At 41.7% G+C, this 20,499-nt stretch overlaps 1 protein-coding gene across 1 annotated transcript; it reads left to right on the forward strand.

The window, feature by feature from the left end:
• The first annotated feature begins 3,821 nt into the window (after positions 1-3,821).
• PHGDH (phosphoglycerate dehydrogenase) lies at positions 3,822-20,144 on the forward strand. The gene is made up of 12 exons (XM_070940882.1): positions 3,822-4,020; positions 6,730-6,881; positions 8,755-8,820; positions 9,237-9,291; positions 9,388-9,486; positions 9,626-9,758; positions 10,658-10,806; positions 11,181-11,333; positions 16,498-16,630; positions 18,038-18,165; positions 18,506-18,725; positions 19,909-20,144. The coding sequence occupies exons 1-12, from the start codon at positions 3,865-3,867 to the stop codon at positions 20,061-20,063; spliced, it is 1,599 nt and encodes a 532-aa protein (XP_070796983.1). The 5' UTR covers positions 3,822-3,864; the 3' UTR covers positions 20,064-20,144.
• Positions 20,145-20,499: the final 355 nt, after the last annotated feature.

The raw sequence follows: 20,499 nt of genomic DNA on the forward strand, positions 1-20,499 counted from the left end.
ACCTTATTACTATCTTAATAATTATCTTACTATCTTAACAATTGCAGGGATTCACTTTACAACTGTGTCAATGGTTGTAAAATGGGGCAATATTCAGTTAACACCTGTCTCATTTAGCAACAGAAATTTTAGGTCAATTGTGGTCATAAGTCAAGGACTACCTGGACTCATTTATTTAAATCCCTATAATGAATAGGAATAAAAAAGTAGTAACTATGTCTAAAATTAGTGTTTTTTTTTTAAATATCTTTATTAAATATTTACAATAAAATTAGCACACAATAATGATTAGAAAACAATATAAGAAGTGAAATGTAGGAACACATAAATACAAGACTAAAACGAAACAACAAACATGACTAACCGAGAGTTAAGCTCACTCTCCAATTAATATTAACTAATATCATCCTAACCAAACATTTCAATACAATCAAGTTCTTTTAACTATCTACAAAACAATTGGCCTGTTTTTTTTCAAAATTATAAAGAATTATATAGCCTATTAAGTATCTATTTAATCTAATTAGACGATCTTATCACCTATCTCCTAGGTTTAACCTTCTTTTGAGCCAGACAAAGCATCTGTCCCAACTTCTATTATATATTGAATCTTTTAAGATATACGTTAGCCTGTCCATCTCAGCACATCGAAGAATCTTATTTATTATCAGATAGTCAGGGGGCGTATCTGCATCTTTCCACAGTTGAGCAAATGCCATTCTCGCCGCTGTTGAGACATGGACAAATATATACCAATCCTTGTTGTCAATGTGGTCCGGTCTTATTCCGAGTAAGTAGAGGTCTGGGTGAAGGGGAAAGCTCACACCTGTTATTTCCAGCAGCCACTGCTATATTTTCCCCCAATAGCATCTAGTTGATGGACAAATCCATCACTGATGGAAGAAAGTATCCTTGGCCGACCCACATTTCCAACATCTATCAGCGGATCCTGGGAACATCTTAGCGATTCTGGCGGGGGGGGAGATACCAACGGTAGATCATCTTATAAAAGTTTTCTTTGAATGGGGAAGAAAGGGTCAGTTTCATAGTTTTGTTCCATACATTTTGCCATGCATCAAGCTGAATTGTTGTTCCAATATTTCTCCCCCAGGCAATCATCGTGTCCTTTACAATCTCCTCCGCCATAAAATTGGACAGAAGAAAATTGTAAACGTTGGAAATAAATTTCCTTCGGCCACCTAGGAGAAACTTGTCAAAAATTTGTAAATGAAGGGAAATACCATGTTCCTGTTTATCCCTAGCGAATCTAGTTTGAATTTTCGCATAGGATCACCAATCTATATCTAATCCTCTAGTTTGGAGATCGGCTCTAGGTCTAAATTTCCCGACTTCATCCAACAAGTCACCATAAACCCAGTTCCTCTTTGTGTTGTGCACAGTCGGAAGGATCACTGCCTCTAACGGAGACACCCACTTAGGAATCTGCGTGTAAACTTGCTTCTTCACCATTTCCCAAACTCTTAATAAAATTCCTCTAATATAATGATTTGTAAAATATTTGGATTGTTTGTCTTTCTGAGACCACAAGAAGGAATGCCATCCCTGCTGCAAATCATATCCTTCAATTGCCAAAATGCGCTTTCTTGAGAGGATCACCCAATCTTTTATCCAAACCAGGGATGAAGCTTGGTAATAAAGCTCCCACATAGGAGTGGGTTTTCAGCAAAAAAAAAATCACATTTTTTATTCCCCCATCTTTCTGATTAGAATGCAATTTTGTGTCATATTTTTATTCTTTTTCACTGCTTTTCTCAACTTCAAGGTTTGACCTATCAAACCTTTAAAAAATATAATCAAAAAGATGTTTGGTTTAATTATAACAATTATATGTACTTCTCAGTTACAAAGGAAACTGTTCAGAAAATCAAGTCTGTTAAAGGAATATTTGGGAGAATAATCTTGATATTGCATCAATTGATATGCTATTCTAGTCTAGTTATTTCCAGCATTACCATTACTTACCTAGATGACTGTAAACAACAGAGATCCAAAGTCCCAATTTTTCTGCTCACTGGAACAGACACCTAAAATGTTTAGATACCTAAAACATTATCTAATTTAGCCTAAATTTACCCACCAATTGTTGCCTAGTTTTACACAGCATGTTTACAAGTACTTGTCTGAACTCAGTATCTGGTACAAACCAGGGGTGAAATGCTACCGGTTCGGTCTAGTTCACCCGAACCGGTAATAAAAAATGCTACTGGTTTGCCAAACCGGTAGTAAAAAATGTTTTAAAAAAAGTTCCGAGTGACCCACGATTGTTGGAACTTTTTTTTTTTTTTTTACTTTTTTAGCATTTTTTTACTACCGGCTCAGGCGAATAGATAGTAAAAATGCTTTTAAAAGTAAAAACAAAAGGCTCTGATGATCACAGCTGTGCTGCGCGATCGTCCGAACCTTTTTTTTATTGGGGGGGGGCGGGTCCATTTTTGCTCCCAGAAGGCTTCCCTGAAACCTGCTAGGCCAAAAACGGGAGGTGTAGGCCAAAAATGTGGTGGGGGGTCCGTTTTTGAGAGAGGGGGGGAGGGAGGGAGGGAAGGAGGGAGAGAGAGAGAAAAAAAGAGAAAAAGAGAGGGATGGAGGAAAAAAGGAGAGGAAAGGAAGGTCTATAAACTGGGCACCAGACACAGCTTCAGAGGATAATCCAGGGCTGGAAGGGACCTGGAGGTCATCTAGTCAAACTCTGCTCCAGCAATGTCCTGCTCCAGCAGGACATTGTTAGTGAGTTTCTGTCTTTTGATTCCTCCAGTCACATGGTTATAGCTATGCCCACTCAGTCACATGACCCTCACCCACCAGTAGGAAAGAAATTTAGATTTCACCACTGGTACAAACCTAGTCAATATGTTAAGAGAATCTTTAAAAGGACTCAGGCATTTTAACTAGATTTTAAAGTAAGCAGTCCACAACTGTTTTAAACTTCACTTTTAAGAAATCACAAATTCTGTTGCTCCCTGTAAAGTTCTGTAGTGTGTGAGAGATAGAGCAAGCAAGCAGATGAATATTGGCTGAGTAGGCTTCCTACTCACAGTAATACTTATTTGTGGTTATTGATGTCTGCATTTATATTCTGCTTCAGGCCAATGACTTTGGCAATGTTCATGGTCGGTTTTGCATTTTTATATCACCAGTTCAAGCATACATCTGTCAGAGAGAAACTCGTACAGCCACAGCCTTTGTACAATTTCAGAGACACGAGCGAAGATCACACCTGTAGGGTGCAGAGGCTTGAATGGTTTGAACGGATAGACTTCCAGGCAGCAAAAAGCACCGGCGGATTTTTGCTGACGTGGTAGTTACTGATTTTTGCTGATGTAACACAGACATGTGTTGTTCCCTTCGGATGAATGCCAAGTCTCGTTTGTGTGGTGCAGCGAGCCTTACACCCGAAAATGAGCGCCAAGAACGGGCCCTTCGTAGCAGAGTCCGTTTTTTGCCCTTTTTCCAGCTGCATCCTTTTCCGCTCCAAGGATGCCTTGGGGTAACCGGAGTGTCTCCGCAATGCACCTAGGTCAGCTCAAGACAAGGAAGGGGCAAACGAAAAAGTGGCGAGAGAGAAGCGAGGCGAGCTGCCTTTGAGCCCGCTTTGCTTTTGTCAACAAGGAACTCAACAGTGGCAGAATGAAGCCAAGGTATTTGTGCTGATGCAGGGAAAATTCCACGAAGGGGCGGAGGTTATGGTTGGTGAGGAAAAGTGGGAGGAGGTGGGACCTTGACACTCCGCTCCAATCGAACGAAGGGCGAGCGAGTCTTTATCACGCGCTGCAAAGCAGCTCTCTCCCTCTTTTCGCCTTCAAGACCTTAGAAAAGGAGTAGCTACAGCCCTACCGCGAAACTAGGATGGCCCCGGCGGCAGCTGCAGGAATGCTTACCCTGACTAAAGTGTTGATCAGTGATATCCTGGACCCCTGCTGCAAGCAGATCCTGGAGGCGGCCGGAATCCAAGTCCTAGAGAAATCTAATCTCGGCAAAGAACAGTTGCAGGCTGAGATCAAGGTAAAACGAACCTGAGGTTACTTCTTTCGTTTCACCCCTCTAGCCGTCAAATAATCCCCTGGATAAATTTCAATGCCGGAAAGGGGGGGGGGAGGCGAAACAAAACGTTAAGCTAGGCAAGATAGAGTCGGAGGATGAGCTGTGTCCCTCTCCCTCCCAGCTGTGTTCATGAATTCATATCTATATTGTAAAGAATACCGGGACTAAAGTTAGAATATTTGCCTCATTTCCTTTAAGAGGAACGGGATTGGGGATAGAGAGCACTTAGCTATTTTAGTCTTCCCATCGGTCTAGAGATTCGTGATCCAATAGTGGAAGTTTAAGGGTGTAGCAATCAATGCTAGATAAGATTTGTTCAAGCTCGAGAGTTCCTGACTCAACCTCCCCACCCCCCCACCCCCGTCGTGATTTTCTTTAATGGCTCTTTTTAGTTTTTACTTGTTTTAATCAGTTATATTTTGTAAGCCGCCAAGAGTCCGCTGGAGCGGGCGATTACAATAAATCGAATGCAAAAATAATACAAGTATTGCAGGATAGAAAGCGGGTGCATAAAGTGCAACTGCTCCTCTGGCTTGGTAGTGGAGAAAATAAGAAATTCCAGAATACTTTGTTCGAAGAAAGGTTGCTGAATTTGTAAATCAAACGTGCTAATGGCCCAACTCTAAACCTTCTACTTTTTCTTTAAAAGCTAACTTACTTTGGGGATGATGGGAAAATTGAAGAATGAATCTGAAGAATTAGGGTGACTAGATTCAATCTCACCCGATTGAGTTATTTCTCGGAGAACCGTTTTTCCTTTAAACTCAGTGGGAGATACAGCGGCAGTGGCAGTGGTAACCCGAGTCTGCTGTGATTTGCATAACACCACCTCATTCCTTTGTTCCAATCATGTTGGAAGATTGTAGAACTAAAGGAACTGGCCCAATTTATTCTTGGCTCTAGTCCTGAGACCTGTTGAAATTGGATTGTTCCCAATGGCTGTTCCCAATCCCAAGAACATTTTGCCAATTACAAAGAGAAAGTTGGTGGAATTCTGTTGAAAAAATTATGTCCTTGTTTTCACCCCCTCCTCTTTGGAGGAAGGGAGTGGAGATAAAATTTGCTTGGCTACATATTAAGCTTCTGGAATGGGAAAGGAACTTGCCTGCACCTGTCTGACAACCAAAGAAAGCTAAAAGTAGACAATTGACTTAATGTTCCTTATGCTTTGCCTATTGGACATAAGGGAGTAAAAAGATCTTCAGCCTGATGAGTCCTATGCAGGGTGAAACTGATCATGTGCTGCTTTCCAGTGATCAATAATAACAGCTAGAAAAATCTCTCTCCCTCCCTCCCCCCACTTTCTATAGGAGAAGTTATGTTAAACAGTACACAATATCTTTCTGGTCTGAGAGCTTAAAAAAAGGAAGGTGGGCTGTATACGGTATGTGTTTTTACAAATAGGTTCTTTAAAAAGGGAAATCTTGGTTGCTGCAGTTTGTGATACAACCTTGTCCAGAAAAATTAGCTGGGGGGCAGTGTGTGGGTACAGGGAGGATCCTGGGGATAAAGTGATGAACGCAGGGCCTATATTTCATGTGAGTAATATCTTATTTTTCCTTCTTTGTGAGACATCACCATATACTGTATGTTAGGTTGCTTTTTTTCATGCAAAGGCAATGCACATACTTGGAATTTCTACTTTCCCCCCTTTTGCCTTCAATGAAATGGACACCGGATTAGAGAATTGATTTTGGAAGAATGTGTCAGACCTGCCCCAGTTGGTCCCCTCAAGAAAGCAAGACTCTTGAATCCATTTTCAAAAGAATTTTCACTGAGAGAAAAGAAAACTCTGGCGGCTGCCTCCTTTTCGCAACCCACACCATGCCAGCCCTCCACCTCGTGCTCCCCCGCCTCAGGACTGCCACAGTGCCCCCCACCTCACTTGAGCAGGGGGATGCTGCTGCTGCTGGCCGCAAAGCAGGCTGGGGAGCACGGGAATCATGGGGCAGCGGCCAGAGAGGTAGCCAGCCACCCAGGTGGAACGCTGGCACAGTGGGGGATAGTGAGGAGGGGCAGCCGCCAGACCACCTCCGGAGGGGAGCAGGCTGCAGATGATCTGCGAGGAAGAGGAGGTGGCAGCAGAGGGGTGAGCAATGGACAAAACAATGCTGGTCCGCCACCTATGCACACGCGCACATGCCGGGTTGGGGTGGGCCAGGCCACCATGCATGCGCCCACCGCCTCCTGCGAGCGTGTGCACATGCCAGGATAGCGTGGGGCTGGGTTGAAGCGACACTGGCCAGCTCCTTATAATTTCCAGGACTGCCATGCGGACCGGATCCAACCATGTCTAAGGCTGGATCCAACCCTTGGGCCTTGAATTTGACACCCCTGTTCTCTTACAAGAGGAATAGAGCTAGGGATGGAGGAGGTGGGTTAGGCATTTTAGCCTTTCTCAGGTTCTTTGCTTAAAATTACTTCTTTTCTGCAGTGTTTCTGTGGGAAAGTAAGAAATATAGAGGTGATCTATGAATTAATGTGTTCACAGCTTTATTTGGGATCTCTATCTATAACTCATGTAGCTTTCAGCCCTCCTTATAGTTTCCTGATACCTGTCTGGTTTAGGAACAGGAACAGAGGGCACATTTCTAAGCCTTGATTGTAGTTCTCTGGGCAGCTTTGTGTTCCCTTCTCATCCAATTGCTGAATGGATTTTGATTTCTTCAGGATGTTGATGGGCTCATTGTACGCTCAGCAACCAAAGTGACTTCAGAGATCATCAATGCAGCAGAAAAGTTGCAGATCATTGGGAGAGCCGGAACTGGGATTGACAATGTAGATGTGGAGGCTGCTACAAGGAAAGGAATCCTAGTCATGAAGTAAGTCAGCAAGAGGTTGCCAGAGAGCAAAGGCATTCCCTGTTTTTCCATGGAAGAGAATGCAGAGATCACCAGGCACCTAATTCCAAAGCAGGCCTGTCTGATCTGATCTTCAATGAATCAGGAGGCTTCTTTCTGAAAGATATTTGCTATCACTCAGTAAAATCAATTTTAATTGCCTGAGTTGTAAGAGATCATGTCTTTCCTTCTAAGGATGAGCACATATGGTACTAGGGTTCTGTAGCGACAATCCCTATCTTCCTTTCTCAGCTCTGAGTTTATGGGTGGCCCTTGTTGGAGAAGTGAATGCTCAGCATAACTTTATATCTTCTGAAGTCTTTCCTTACCTGCCAAACTGAGCATGCTATTTCCTTGCCTATATTAAACAAAATCTTTAGCCTCTTGTTTTTTCTCTTATTCCTTCATAGGAAGAGAATAATTTCCCTCTTACATTCATCACTGCATAGGCTCAGGAAAAGAGAAACTGGATAAACACTGCCTTCCTACTCATTCTAGGGACAACTACAGGTAGTCCTCAACTTAACAACAATTCATTTAGTGACCGTTCAGTTACAATGGCACTGAAAAAGGGACTTATCACCATTTTTCAGTTACAACTTTTGAAGCATCTCCGTGATCATGTGACCAAAATTCAGATGCTTGGCAACTGGTTCATACTTATGACCATTGCTGTGTCCCAAGGTCATGTGACTACCTTTTGAAACTCTGACAAGCAAAGTTAATGGGGAAGCCAGATTCACTTAACAACCAAGTTACTAACTTGTTAACTGCAATGATTCACTTAGCATCTGTAGCAAGAAAGGTTGTTAAATAGGGCAAGACTCACTTTACAAATGTTTTACTTAACAGAAATTTGGACTGAATTGTGGTTGTAAGTCGAGGACTACCTGTATTCAACTCAATCCATGCAGCTCATCTTAAAGGAAGAAACAAGCAAGTGGAATTTTAAAAAAACGTTCTCCATTATTGCCAAAGCAACAACTCCTTAAGAATAACAATTCCTATTAACTCTGGAGGAGAAAATCTTGTTTTTGTCTTTGAAAATATTTCAAGTTGCTTCTAAGTTTATATGGTGTGTTTTTGCCTTCACCTACAAGTCACTGATGTGCTGTGTCAATTCTTCATTTTTTGTTTATTTTTTCATAGTTCATTTAAATGCACTCTGATCACTGGAAATACCTCTGAAACTGCACAGATGGATTTTAATTGTTTAATTCAGACAGGAGCTAGCTATGGTATGCAGTCTTCCAAGATTTATTACCAAATTAGTTTTTAATGTGACAATGTTAAACATTAACTATGATTCCAATCTAATTGTCACAGGTGAGCTGGAGTCTGCAAACTCTAGATTTTCTTAAATTCATTTCTACAGCTCTAAACTATAGTCTAACATTACATTTTAAGATGTAATTCCTAAGTGATTATTTGGGCAATGTAAGTAATGAAAAAAAATCAACTGGAGTACCTCAAAAGTGTAAGGGGTAAGGAATATTTTGCCTGCATAGAAATTATGTATGGTATTTAGGTTGAGAGATCAGATTAATTGCTGGTGGATACTTTTTGAAATTTTGAGGCATGGCATGAAAAGTCTTCCTTTTCTTCAACAGGATTCTTCTTCTTCTCAGCTAGAATTGAAAGCACAATTTCAATTATGGGGCACTATCTTTTAGAACTTCCTAAACATCATTTGTGTCTTTTTCACTCAACAGTCTGTGTGTAGTGTATATTTGGAATGTTACTTTAGCTCTGGGAAAACAATATGAAATGAGTGCATAGAAGGCTACTTTGATTGCTGTCCCAAGTGACTAGGAACTGTTAACTCTATATTTCTTTCTTATTGCTTTGCCCATAGTACTCCCACTGGCAATAGTCTCAGTGCAGCAGAGCTAACATGTGGTATGATAATGAGTCTGGCGAGGTAAGTAATATCATTTCTGGGAAAGAATGGAACATTCTAGCAAGAGCATAGGCTACCTTGAACTTCTGTGTCTTGCAAGAAATTAAATATTAAACAAGAAAAGAGTTAAAATCTCATAAGGAGTTGAGAAGGTACTGTACTAGTTGTAGTTATTTCATTAAACTAACTGACTGATTTATATTTATATTTTGTATTCCTAAACATGGGATATTAATTTAATTAAAGTAAGTCTTAATATGGAAGTGCTTGATAGGCATATAATTGGTAGTAACCAAACAGTTTTGAAATCAAAATTCAGCAACTCAGAACTCATCAAATAAAAACAGAATAATAAAAAATAATAGTGCCCCCCCTGATTAAAAGCCTGGGGATTTATTTATTTTTATTAGAGACTGTAATAGAAATTGTTATTTCAGGCAAATTCCACAAGCTGCAGCCTCAATGAAAGATGGAAAATGGGACCGTAAAAAGGTAAGAAGTTGATTCTGTGGGAATGTCAGATAGGACAGTCATATATTTATAGAGAGATTAGGAATTAGTTCAAACTAATGCGTCTTTCTGCTGCAGTTTATGGGGATGGAACTTCAAGGGAAGACCCTAGGCATTCTAGGCCTTGGCAGGATTGGACGAGAGGTAGCCATTCGGATGCAGTCCTTTGGCATGAAAGTAAGTGTGATTTCCCCCTCAGCTGCCTTGGACCTTCTCTTCTCAAAAAGGCTGTGGATAGCCAGTGCTCCTATTTCCTAGTGGTGGTAGATGGAAATCTCAGCCATTCAGACAACTTTTCTTCTCTCTATCTGTGTAGACCATAGGCTATGACCCCATAATCACATCTGAGGAGTCGGCTACCTTTGGTGTTGAACTGTTGTCATTGGAACAGATCTGGCCACTCTGTGACTTCATCACAGTGCACACCCCACTCCTGCCTTCCACCACAGGTAAAGTGCCAGTTTTGAGGCCTCTTGTTATGTTGGGGGGATCGTTGTGTATACTGAGTTATGCATACTCACATTTGCTGCTTATTATTAGCAAATGGAACAGATATATAAACCCACAATTTATGCAAATAAAACTGAGTGAGAAAGGAGTCAGTGTAGGGAGTAAGGAAGAAATTTTGACAGAGATATGCAGGATTCACTGCCTAAGCAAAAGATGCTGAAGCATTTTTAAATAAAATAAGGAAATGGCTGAAGCAGACACCTCCATAATTCATTGAAATAGGAGGAGAAATATTGCACAATCAGACTTGCATGATTCTGTTAATATAACCTATCTCAATAAAAGTAGTTTTAGCCTTATCTTGAGTTGATTTCCTGGTCTATTCTAACTAGTGGGCTGACAGTAAGGAAGGAAAATTGGAATGATTGACCATGAGAAGTTTTATGTGGTAAGTAGGCATCTTGACTAAGAAAAAGGAATTCTTTGGGGATAAGGAATGCAGAAGTCAGAATATGGATGTATGTAAGAAAACCCTAATGGTGCAGACAAGGATTACTACATTGTAGACACTATCAGGGAAGAATTCTGGATAATGGGCAGTTATATGTCTTTGTATTAAAATTCTGCAGCTGTAATTGTGGAAACCATGAGAAAAGCACATGTTTTACTATGATAACTTGCTTGAATAATTCTTAACTGGTTTATTGCTTTGTTCGCAGCTTTGAATTTTCCTACAGGAAAAGATTGTATTCAAGCTTTTTCATAATGGAAAGGCAATCAGTTCACTTGGCATGTGATATAATTGTGTTGCAAATTTCTAACAAGAGTAAATACCAGAAGAAGAATACATTGGGCTTTTACTTCAAGTTCTCTGCTTTTCCTGCTGCTTTTTTTCTAGGGCTTCTCAATGACATTACATTTGGTCAATGCCGACATGGGGTCCAAGTGATCAACTGTGCCCGAGGAGGTATTGTGGATGAAGGTGCCCTTTTACGGGCTCTCCAGTCTGGCCGCTGTGGAGGAGCAGCCTTAGATGTTTTCACAGAGGTGAGGCTTTGTGACATCTTGTTTTGCTTTTAGCAGTTCAGTTCTGCTGGTCAAAGTGGTGGTGCTGGTGGAACTAGTAGTTCTACAGCAGTTTCCTCTGACAGCCAAGCTGGCTGCAGAACTCTGGAAGTAAACGACCATATTTTTGGTTGTGTACTGTGATTGGGGAAAGTGTGCACCTCAGGATGAAAAATACATAGTTGCCTACTAATGTTCTAGAGCTAAATACCTGAAAATGCTGCTCCTTGTTGTTTCACTGCAAAACTAGTTGGAGTCTTACAGAGTCTGCATTATTAAGGATAATAATTTTTTTCAAACTCAACTAAGCCTGGGCTTAGCCTTTCATAACTAGACAAATTCTTTTTCCTTTTTAGGAACCACCCAAGGATAAAGCCTTGGTTAACCATCCCAATGTAATCAGCTGTCCCCACCTGGGTGCCAGTACCAGAGAAGCTCAGAGCCGCTGTGGAAGAGATATTGCCATGCAGCTTGTAGACTTGGCCCAGGGCAAGGCACTGGTTGGCATTGTGAGTCCCACATTTAATCCTCAGCTAGTCATGATTTGTATTATTGTTTTTAAAATTCATGTAACTAATTTTAATTTTAAACTTATCATTAAATATTTATTATGGTCAAAGACCAGCACAAATTTTAAACTCAGTTTCTGCATATTCTAGCACATTTCATTTTTCCAGAAAGAATTGAATTTGTAAGCAAAATCACAGCATCATACAACACATTTAAAATGTGATAAATATATTGTGTTTCCCCGAAAATAAGCGCTTTATTTATTTTTTTAACCCCGAAATAAGCGCTTGGCCTTATTTTGGGGTGCGTGCAGCAAGACGGGGCTCCTCTTGCCATCTTACCTGATTGCCAGCTCTGTCTCCCTAACCGTAACCTGAGGAAATGGGGACCGGCTGCGCATGCAGTTAAATATTTTCAGAGAGGGCATTTGTTTGTTTGTTTGTTATTTGATTTATATGCTGCCCTTCTCCGAAGACTCAGGGCGGCTTACAATGTGTTAAGCAATAGCCTTCATACTTTTGTATATTTATATACAGCTTATTGCCCCCACAATTTGGGTCCTCATTTTACCTACCTTAGAAAGGATGGAAGGCTGAGTCAACCTTGAGCCTGGTGAGATTTGAACTTGCAGTAATTGCAGGCAGCAGCTGATGTTAATAATAGTGCTTTAGTCCGCTGCACTACCAGGGCTCAGGGGAGGGCTTATTTTTGGGGAAGGGTTTATTTTCGGGGGAGGTCTTATTATCCGGCAAGGTCTTATTTTTGGGGAAACACGGTAGCTAACTTGAATAAACTAAATTAGCTAATACACACAATATTAAGTTAAACCTAAAGTTCAGTCAAGCTTCAAGGTATTGTGCTTGTACTGACCAATCCAGCTTATAAATGCTAACTTTCATTGTGTGACTGCCAGTATTACTTTTAACAAATGATAATAAAAATAGAACCGATTGATACAGTGGAAAGATATTCAGCTCTAAAATTGAAAGCAGGCCTCAGGATAAATACCCCAAGGGAATAGATTTTCAAAGAAGATAATATTCATGATCTTATTTCGGAGGGGGGTGCTGACCTGGCAGGGATTACGGAGATCTGGTTAGGCCAGGAGGGAGGAGTTCCCCTTGTGGAAATGTGCCCGCCAGGTTTCCGTGCATTCCATTAGCCAAGGGCTCAGGGAAGGGGTGGGGGAGTGGCAGCAATTATTAGAGAAAGTCTTTGCCTGAGGGAGGCCACTGTTCCTCAGATAGCCAAATGTGAGTCCCTCCTTGTGAAGTGGGGTTGGGGGATACAGATGGGCCTACTGATTACGTACCTGGCTCCCTGCCACATGACGGCGGTCCTGCCTGAGCTGCTTGACGTTAGCCGGGGTGGCGGTGGAAACCCCCAGACTTATTGTTATGGGGGATTTTAATCTGCCATCTGCTGGTGAGATGTCAGAGGCGGCTCGGGAGTTCATGGCTTCCATGACGGCCATGGACCTGACCCAGGTAGTTCAAGGCCCCACCCACTTGGGGAATCACACTCTGGACTTGATTTTTGTCTTGGATCAGTGACTGAATGATCTTAAAATAGGGGATCTAGACATCAAGCCCTTGTCATGGTCTGATCATTTTCTCCTTCACATGGACTTTCAGGTCACTTCCACCCACCGCAGGGAGACGGAACCAATCAAATGGTTCTGTCCCAGGTGCCTGATGGACCCTGAGAGGTTCCTGACGGAGCTTGGGCCATTTCCTGAGACACTGGCTCACGACTCGACTGAGGACCTGGTGGTGGCCTGGGACAGGGCGGCTACTGGGGCCTTGGACCGCGTCGTGCCTTTGCGGCCTCTGACCCGATGCCGATCTTGACTAGCTCCTTGGTTTTCCGAGGAGCTGAGAGAGATGAAGCGTCGGAAAAGACGCCTGGAGAGCGATTGGAGGACAAGCCGATCTGAATCTGACTGAACACAGGTGAGATCTTATATTAAGACCTACCTAGTGGCGATAAAAGCGGCGAAGTCTAGTTACTTCTCTGCTCTTATTGCATCTGCAGAGAACCACCCAGCCGTGCTGTTTAGGGTGACCCGCTCCTTACTTCAGGTGGGGGTGCGGGAAGACCCCTTACAGGGTCGAGCTGAGGATTTTGTGCAATTCCTGCATGATAAAGTTGCTCAGATTCAGGAAGGCCTGGACTCTGATTGGATAGATCCAGGGGAGGAGACGGGGTAGGTCCTGAGAGTGTTATCTGGGAAGAGTTTGACTCTGTGGCTCCTGAGGATGTGGACAGGATTCTGGGCAAGCTTAGCGCTGCCACATGTTTATTGGACCCGTGTCCCTCCTGGTTGGTACTGGCCTCCCGGGACGTTACACGAGGCTGGTTCCAGGGAATTATAAATGCTTCTCTGAGTGAGGGTGTCTTTCCTGCCGCCTTGAAAGAGGCGGTTGTGAAGCCCCTCCTCAAGAAGCCTTCCCTGGACCCGGCTATATTATCAAATTATCGTCCAGTCTCCAATCTTCACTTCGTTGCGAAGGTTGTTGAGAGTGTGGTGGCACGACAACTATCCCGATACATGGATGAAGTTGTCTATCTGGATCCGTACCAGTCAGGCTTCAGGCCACGATACAGCACAGAAACGGCATTGGTTGATGATCTCTGGAGGGCTCGGGACAGAGGTTGTTCCTCTGTCCTGGTCCTATTAGATCTCTCAGCGGCTTTTGATACCATCGACCATGGTATCTTACTGCACCGGCTGGAGGGGTTAGGAATAGGGGGCACCATGCTTCGGTGGTTCTCCTCCTTCCTCTCTGACTGTTCGGAGTTTGTGTTGGCAGGGGGGCAGAGGTCGACCTCAAGGCACCTTATTTGTGGGGTGCCGCAAGGGTCAGTCCTCTCACCCCTTCTGTTCAACATTTATGTAAAACCGCTAGGCGAGATCATCCGTGATTTCGGGGTGAGTGTTCATCAGTATGCTGATGACACACAGCTATACATCTCCACCCCAGACCACCCCAATGATGCCCTTACTGTGATGTCCCGTTGCCTGGAGGCCGTGAGGATCTGGATGGGGAGAAACAAGCTCAGACTCAACCCCTCCAAGACCGAGTGGCTGTGGCTTCCGGCGTCCTGGTATAGTCAGCTGGTACCATCACTGACAATTGGGGATGAGACCTTACTCCCCACAGAGAGGGCTCGCAACTTGGGTGTCCTCCTGGATTCACGGCTATCTTTAGAAGAGTGCATGACGGCCGTGGCCAGGGGGGCCTTTATCAGGTTCGCCTGATCCGCCAGTTGCGTCCCTTTCTGGATTGGGACGCCTTGCGCACAGTCACCTCCCGTATGGACTACTGTAATGCTCTCTTCATGAGGCTCCCCTCGAGTACCCAGAGGCTCCAGCTGGTCCAGAATGTAGCGGGTGATTATGGGTGCAGCTTGTTGCGCCCATGTAACACCTCTCCTGCGCGAGCTGCACTGGCTCCCGGTGGTCTTCCAGGTGCGATTAAAGGTGTTAGTCATCACCTTTAAAGCGCTCCATGGCTTAGGACCTGGGTACCTACGAGACCGTCTTTTGCCATCAATAGCCTCCCACCGACCAGTTCGTCCTCACAGGGAGGGACTACTCAGGGTACCGTCAGTCAAATTATGCCGACTGGCGACTCCCAGGGGGAGGGCCTTCTCTATGAGGGCTCCAACCCTTTGGAATGAACTGCCCCCAGAGATACGGAATATCCCTGATCTCCGTGCTTTCCGCCGTGCCCTCAAGACCCTGATGTTCCAACAGGCGGGGCTAAACATATGAACATGTGAATGATTTTTTTTTAAATGTTATCTAATTCTGGGTTTTATTTAATTGGCCAAACTAAGTAATAATTTTAATTAGCAATTTTATGATGTTTGTGGGTCTATATTTTTATAGATCTATTTCTAGCTCATTTGCTTTCATCAGTAAGCCACACCCACACCTTATGTATCCTCCCTGTAAAGGTATAGTATCTATTTTCTTGCTTCTTCGTAGAGTTTATGTGTGTTTTTCCTCTAGCCAGGTTTTCCCTATGTAACCAAGGTTTTTCTGCAGCCCTAGCTCAGTAGAATCACATCCACTCGATTCTGGGCTTTTTTCTTTTCTAGCAGCCAGCAAGTTCTTCCTGCTAGGTGGGAGACTTATATAGATCTATTTCTAGCAAGAAATAGAAATAGATCTAGAAATAGATCTATATAAGTCTCCCACCTAGCAGGAAGAACTTGCTGGCTGCTAGAAAAGAAAAAAGCCCAGAATCAAGTTTCTGGGCTTTTTGTTTCTTGCTGACAAACAGCAACTCTGTGTTGCTCTTTGGGAGACTCAGATAGCTATTTCTGCCTCATAAGGCGTCATCAGTGAGCCACACCCTCTTCTCAGGTATCCTCCCTGTAAAAGTACAACGTTTCTAGAAAGAATATGCACATAAAAGCCTACGAAAAAGAAAAAGAAACATTGTACCTTTACAGGGAGGATACCTGAGAAGAGGGTGTGGCTCTTATGAGGCAGAAATAGCTATCTGAGTCTCCCAAAGAGCAACACAGTTGCTGTTTGTCAGCAAGAAACAAAAAGCCCAGAAACTTGTGAATGAGATTTCACAGAACCAGGGCAGTAGAACATCTTAGCTTACGTAGGTAAAACCTGGCTAGAAAGAATATGCATAGATAGATAGATAGATAGGTATAGATATAGATATAGATATAGATATAGATATAGATATAGATATAGATATAGATATAGATATGTTGGTATTCAGCTGCTATGAAACTCATCAAATTTGGTACTTAATACATTTTGATGTGAAAATATTGTCCCAGTAATCAATGTTTGTTTGCTACTTAATGCACGAGCTAGAACCTGACAGTATTGGCTACTTTATGACTTTCTATATTATTCGTTATGAGAAAAGTATGTTTGGTACTCCTCACACCACCTGGAACCAATTGATGATGAGTACCAAGGTAACATTATACTTTAGAGCTTGAATGGTATTCCATCTGTAATTATTATATATATAATAAATAAATAAATTATATCTATAATAAAGAAAAAATATAAATTCATTTATTAAGTAACCAAGCACTGTAAACAAAATAACTGGGGAAAGGTTGTGGGTTGGAAGTCTAGTCCAATAGGCAGTTTCATATTTCTGTTCTTCCCTCTCTCAGGTAAATGGCCAGGCTCTCAGCAGTGCATATGCATCCCATACCAAACCATGGATTGCACTGGCTAGAGCTTTAGGAAGTGTGCTACATGCACTGAGCCACCAAGTGAATGGAAGAGTGCAGCTTATTACCGAGGGTGAGATGAGAGATCCAGGCATAGTGCTTGGGCTTCAGATATTGGCTTTCTACCAAAATCTTTTCACTCCTTTGCCTTTGTTCTCTCATCTTCCTACTTAACTAAACAGAAAAGCTTTATTTTTCAGCCTACATAATTTCTCTTTTGTGAAATTTCATCTTTTTAAAGAGAATTAATAACTTTCACCCTCTCTGGGATGCCTTTCGTTTCCTTCTTTGTTTTAGCTTCTACTTTCTTCTCAAAGTTTTAAGAAAACTTGTTTCAGAAATGGTTAGATTAGAGATTAGATTAATCAAGTCCTTCCCTCAGATTGCTTATTCTCAAACTAATTGTGGGAAATTCTTCTGCAACAAAAGGATGCATGGGATCCATTTTTATATATATTTGTACGTAGATATATACATCTACGTAATAGCCACCTTATTAAAATGGTTAGGGGAAGACAACACTCTCAATCTGAATTAACAATCATTTAATAAAATTAATTCTGTGCATGTTGTGTTTGTCATCCAATTTGAGTAATGATTCTTATTTGCAAGTAAACATACGATTGTGCTTGGGGATGGATCTGTTTTTCCCAGTTTAATCCATATAAACTGATCCTTAAGCTGTTGAGCTTGACCCCTTTCTATTTGAAATATAAAAATATGCCATAGAAGCATATTTTTGTTCTGAGCTGCAAAGCTACAGAAAGCTAGGCAACTTACTCTTCCTTCATAGTCCCATGAGTGCAATGGTTTGCAACTGAGAACTGTTCTATCCATCAAGATTTTCCACTGGAGGATCTTGATTTTTCAAACTATCTTCTCTCTCTCTCTCTCTCATTACCTATCCTATCTATCTATCCCATCCATCCATCCATCCATCTATCATCATCATCATCACCACCATTATCTTTCCTAGCCTCTACTTCAGTCACTTTATTTACACATTTGTTTCACTTTCAAAAGCATCTTGCTCCATTAGCTTTTGCTCTGTTATTTCCTATAGTGTAGTATTCTCAGCAAATACGATAAGGTTATGGGGAGGGAGGGAGAAGTCTTTAATTAGCTTCCTTATCAATAATTTTTTTTCTTTTCCGTATCAGAACCAATCTGTCTATTAAATGTATGGATGTTGGGTTGCTCTTAAAGACACAGGAGGAAAGCCCTATTAAAAAAGACTGGGGTGAAAGGCAAAGGGCCTTTTCCTTCTCTGAAGGAGTGAAGCTGGTGAGAGGATCATCTTTCAGGAAAAGACTTACCTGTTGTAGTCTCTAACAAGAGTCAAATGGAAACCTGTAATTCTGCTTACAGGGATGGCTTCTGTTTGAAACCCTGGACTTGGATCCTCAGTTTATACATCTTCTGAAGTGAGTTAATATTAACTACCTTCTGATGATTCGATCATGCCTGTAATTTTCACTAGGTTCAACCTTGCAGAAGTCTAGCAACTACTTGATTCCTGCAGTGGCAATGGGGCTCCTTCAACAAACTACACAGAAGGATGTGAACCTTGTGAATGGGCTGCTTCTGGCTCAAGAGGCTGGGTTGAAGGTACGTAACTCCCTTTATCCCCCGTTCCGAGGGCCAGTTTATTACAGGCCTTTGAGACAACTGCAGGATCATTAAGGAGATGTGTAAAGTTATTTCTCTTAAGAAATGCTGCTATTTCTTTCTGTATATTTCCATAATTATAAAACAGGTTGAAATTCAAGGTATGCATCTTTCCCAGCAGATATGGCTGTACATAATAATAAACCTACACTTCTATTTTCATGATAGACAAGAACTCTGTTTTTTGCAGAGTATAGCTATGCATATCTGGAAGAAATTTGGAATACAATTCTTCTTTCAGGGAAAGTAGTGTACTAACTTCCCTCTTTCTGATTCCTAGATCACCACTACTCACACTGACAGAGCACTGGGCAATAACGGACAACTGCAACTAACTGCAACCAATACTCCTCATGTGCTTGTTGGCTCTGTGCAAGGCACCATTCCATGCCTGCTAGAACTCAACGGAGCAACCTTCAAGCAGCTGGTTCCCCTCAGTGGTCCTCTGCTTTTCTACAAATCCAAGACCTCCAGTGCCAGTGTGTTACCAACAATTATTGGTAAGGCGCAAAGCATTTCTCATCCCCTTCACTGATTTTTTAGTAAGAATTTTGTTTAGAACCAAGTTCCCTCCAATTTGTGTCCCAAAGATTAAAACCATAGACAAGGATGAGTCATGAATATACACCTTTGGTGAATACACCTTTGGTGTATCTATGAATAACATTGGATTTTAGAAGAACATGATAAAGAACAGGTGAAAAATTAATAGTTGTATAAAGATGCTTTAAACCATGATCTAATGAATAATATGATCTGTATTGGTATATAATAGCTATAACCATCTGTTTATGGGATTTAGGATGGAGGGAAGTATGGGTAGTCCTTAATGACCATTCATTCATATACTGTTTGAAGTTAGAGAAGCACTGAACAAATGGTAGTTATGACTGGTCCTCAAAATTACGGTTACTACAGCCCTCTAGTCATGTGCTCAAATTTCAGGCACCAAGCAGCCCAATCACATTTACTTTCGCAGTGTGTGCTTCAACTCCCCCCATATCTGCCCTTTTGGTCATCCTGCACTTCACTGCCATCACCTATTTTTGCCATTCTTCACCACCTCCTGCTGTTTTTTGCCATCTTCCCCCTCGTACTGTTGATGACATGTGCTAAACTGAGGTAGCTATTGGCTCTAACAACTGCAGCTGGGTCTACCAGAGCTGCTGTTGTTAAGTGGTATGATCACATGTTTCATGTAATGACTGCTTTGTGACAGAAATTTCTGCCCCGGTTAGAATTGCTAAGCAAGGATTACCTCTATGGAAAGCAGTTCTGTGATATATGGAAATAAATGGCATGGTTAATGGAGAGAAGATTGAAAAATTATTCTGGAAGTTCCAGACATGAGTTTATTACAAATTACAATTTGTAATGAACTCACAAGATGTGCTATATGACAGGCAGTCATTATGAAGTAGTTTTTTAAAAAACCAGTGTATAAGGGAGAGAGACAAAATATTGTGACAACAGGGGATAGTGGCATAATTTTTGGTCTTTTTCCTTTATTGAGGGGGTGTATGAAGTATTTTAAAATTAAAATAGAGATCTATTTTGTGCACCCATTTTATTTTTAAAAAAACATCACTACATTTTGGCACCAAAAGTTAGCAGTGTAGGCTTAGATTACTGGTCTGCAAATGCATAATCAGATTTCTGGAATGGGCATTGTTCTGATTTCAGATCTGCTAAGGAAGACCAAAATAGAGCTGCTGTGCTACCACCATTCCAGTACTGATAGTGGACAGGAGTGGAATGTCCTGAGTCTATCTTCTGCTGTACAAAACCTGCAGGAACTGAAGCCACATCTGACAGAAGTGTTCCAGGTGATACTTTAAATTCTGGTGAAGAACCTGACAGGGCCCACCAGTTTCTGTAATGTGAAACTTAATATCTAATTAAAAATAATGCAAAAATGATTTGTGCATCATTGTTTTATGTATAATACAGTTCTGTCCTTGAGAGCTCTAAGATAAAAACATATTTCAGTGTGAGAAATGAAAGATGGCTCTTAGTTCTGAAGAAAACAATGTGTAGCTTTATTATTCAGTAATCATACATTTCTTACTTTTGTTTGCAAATAACATTTATTTTAGTATTATTTCTACAGTGCATTTTTCAGATGTTAGTTTGAAGGACAGAACTTTACAAAGCACACTCAGCACATTTCACACTCGGGGGGAAAAATTGTACCTCAGTTCTTTAGAGGATCTTGTCTTAGGTGAGTGACCCAGTTACCACCTTCAATATCTGAAACAATTTTTTCAGGAAACC

This window comes from Pituophis catenifer, unplaced genomic scaffold, assembly GCF_029215685.1.
Source record: "Pituophis catenifer annectens isolate HBS135680 unplaced genomic scaffold, rPitCat1.0.hap2 SCAF_3, whole genome shotgun sequence".
Taxonomy (NCBI): domain Eukaryota; kingdom Metazoa; phylum Chordata; class Lepidosauria; order Squamata; family Colubridae; genus Pituophis; species Pituophis catenifer.

What these genes read in the sequence shown, in the direction of transcription:
- PHGDH (XM_070940882.1), top strand. Translation starts at nt 3,865, where the DNA reads ATGGCCCCGGCGGCAGCTGCAGGAATGCTTACCCTGACTAAAGTGTTG. An exon ending in TGCAGTCCTTTGGCATGAAA is followed by an intron (nt 9,487 to 9,625) that starts GTAAGTGTGATT and finishes CTATCTGTGTAG; the next exon opens with ACCATAGGCTATGACCCCAT. An exon ending in ACTCCTGCCTTCCACCACAG is followed by an intron (nt 9,759 to 10,657) that starts GTAAAGTGCCAG and finishes CTTTTTTTCTAG; the next exon opens with GGCTTCTCAATGACATTACA.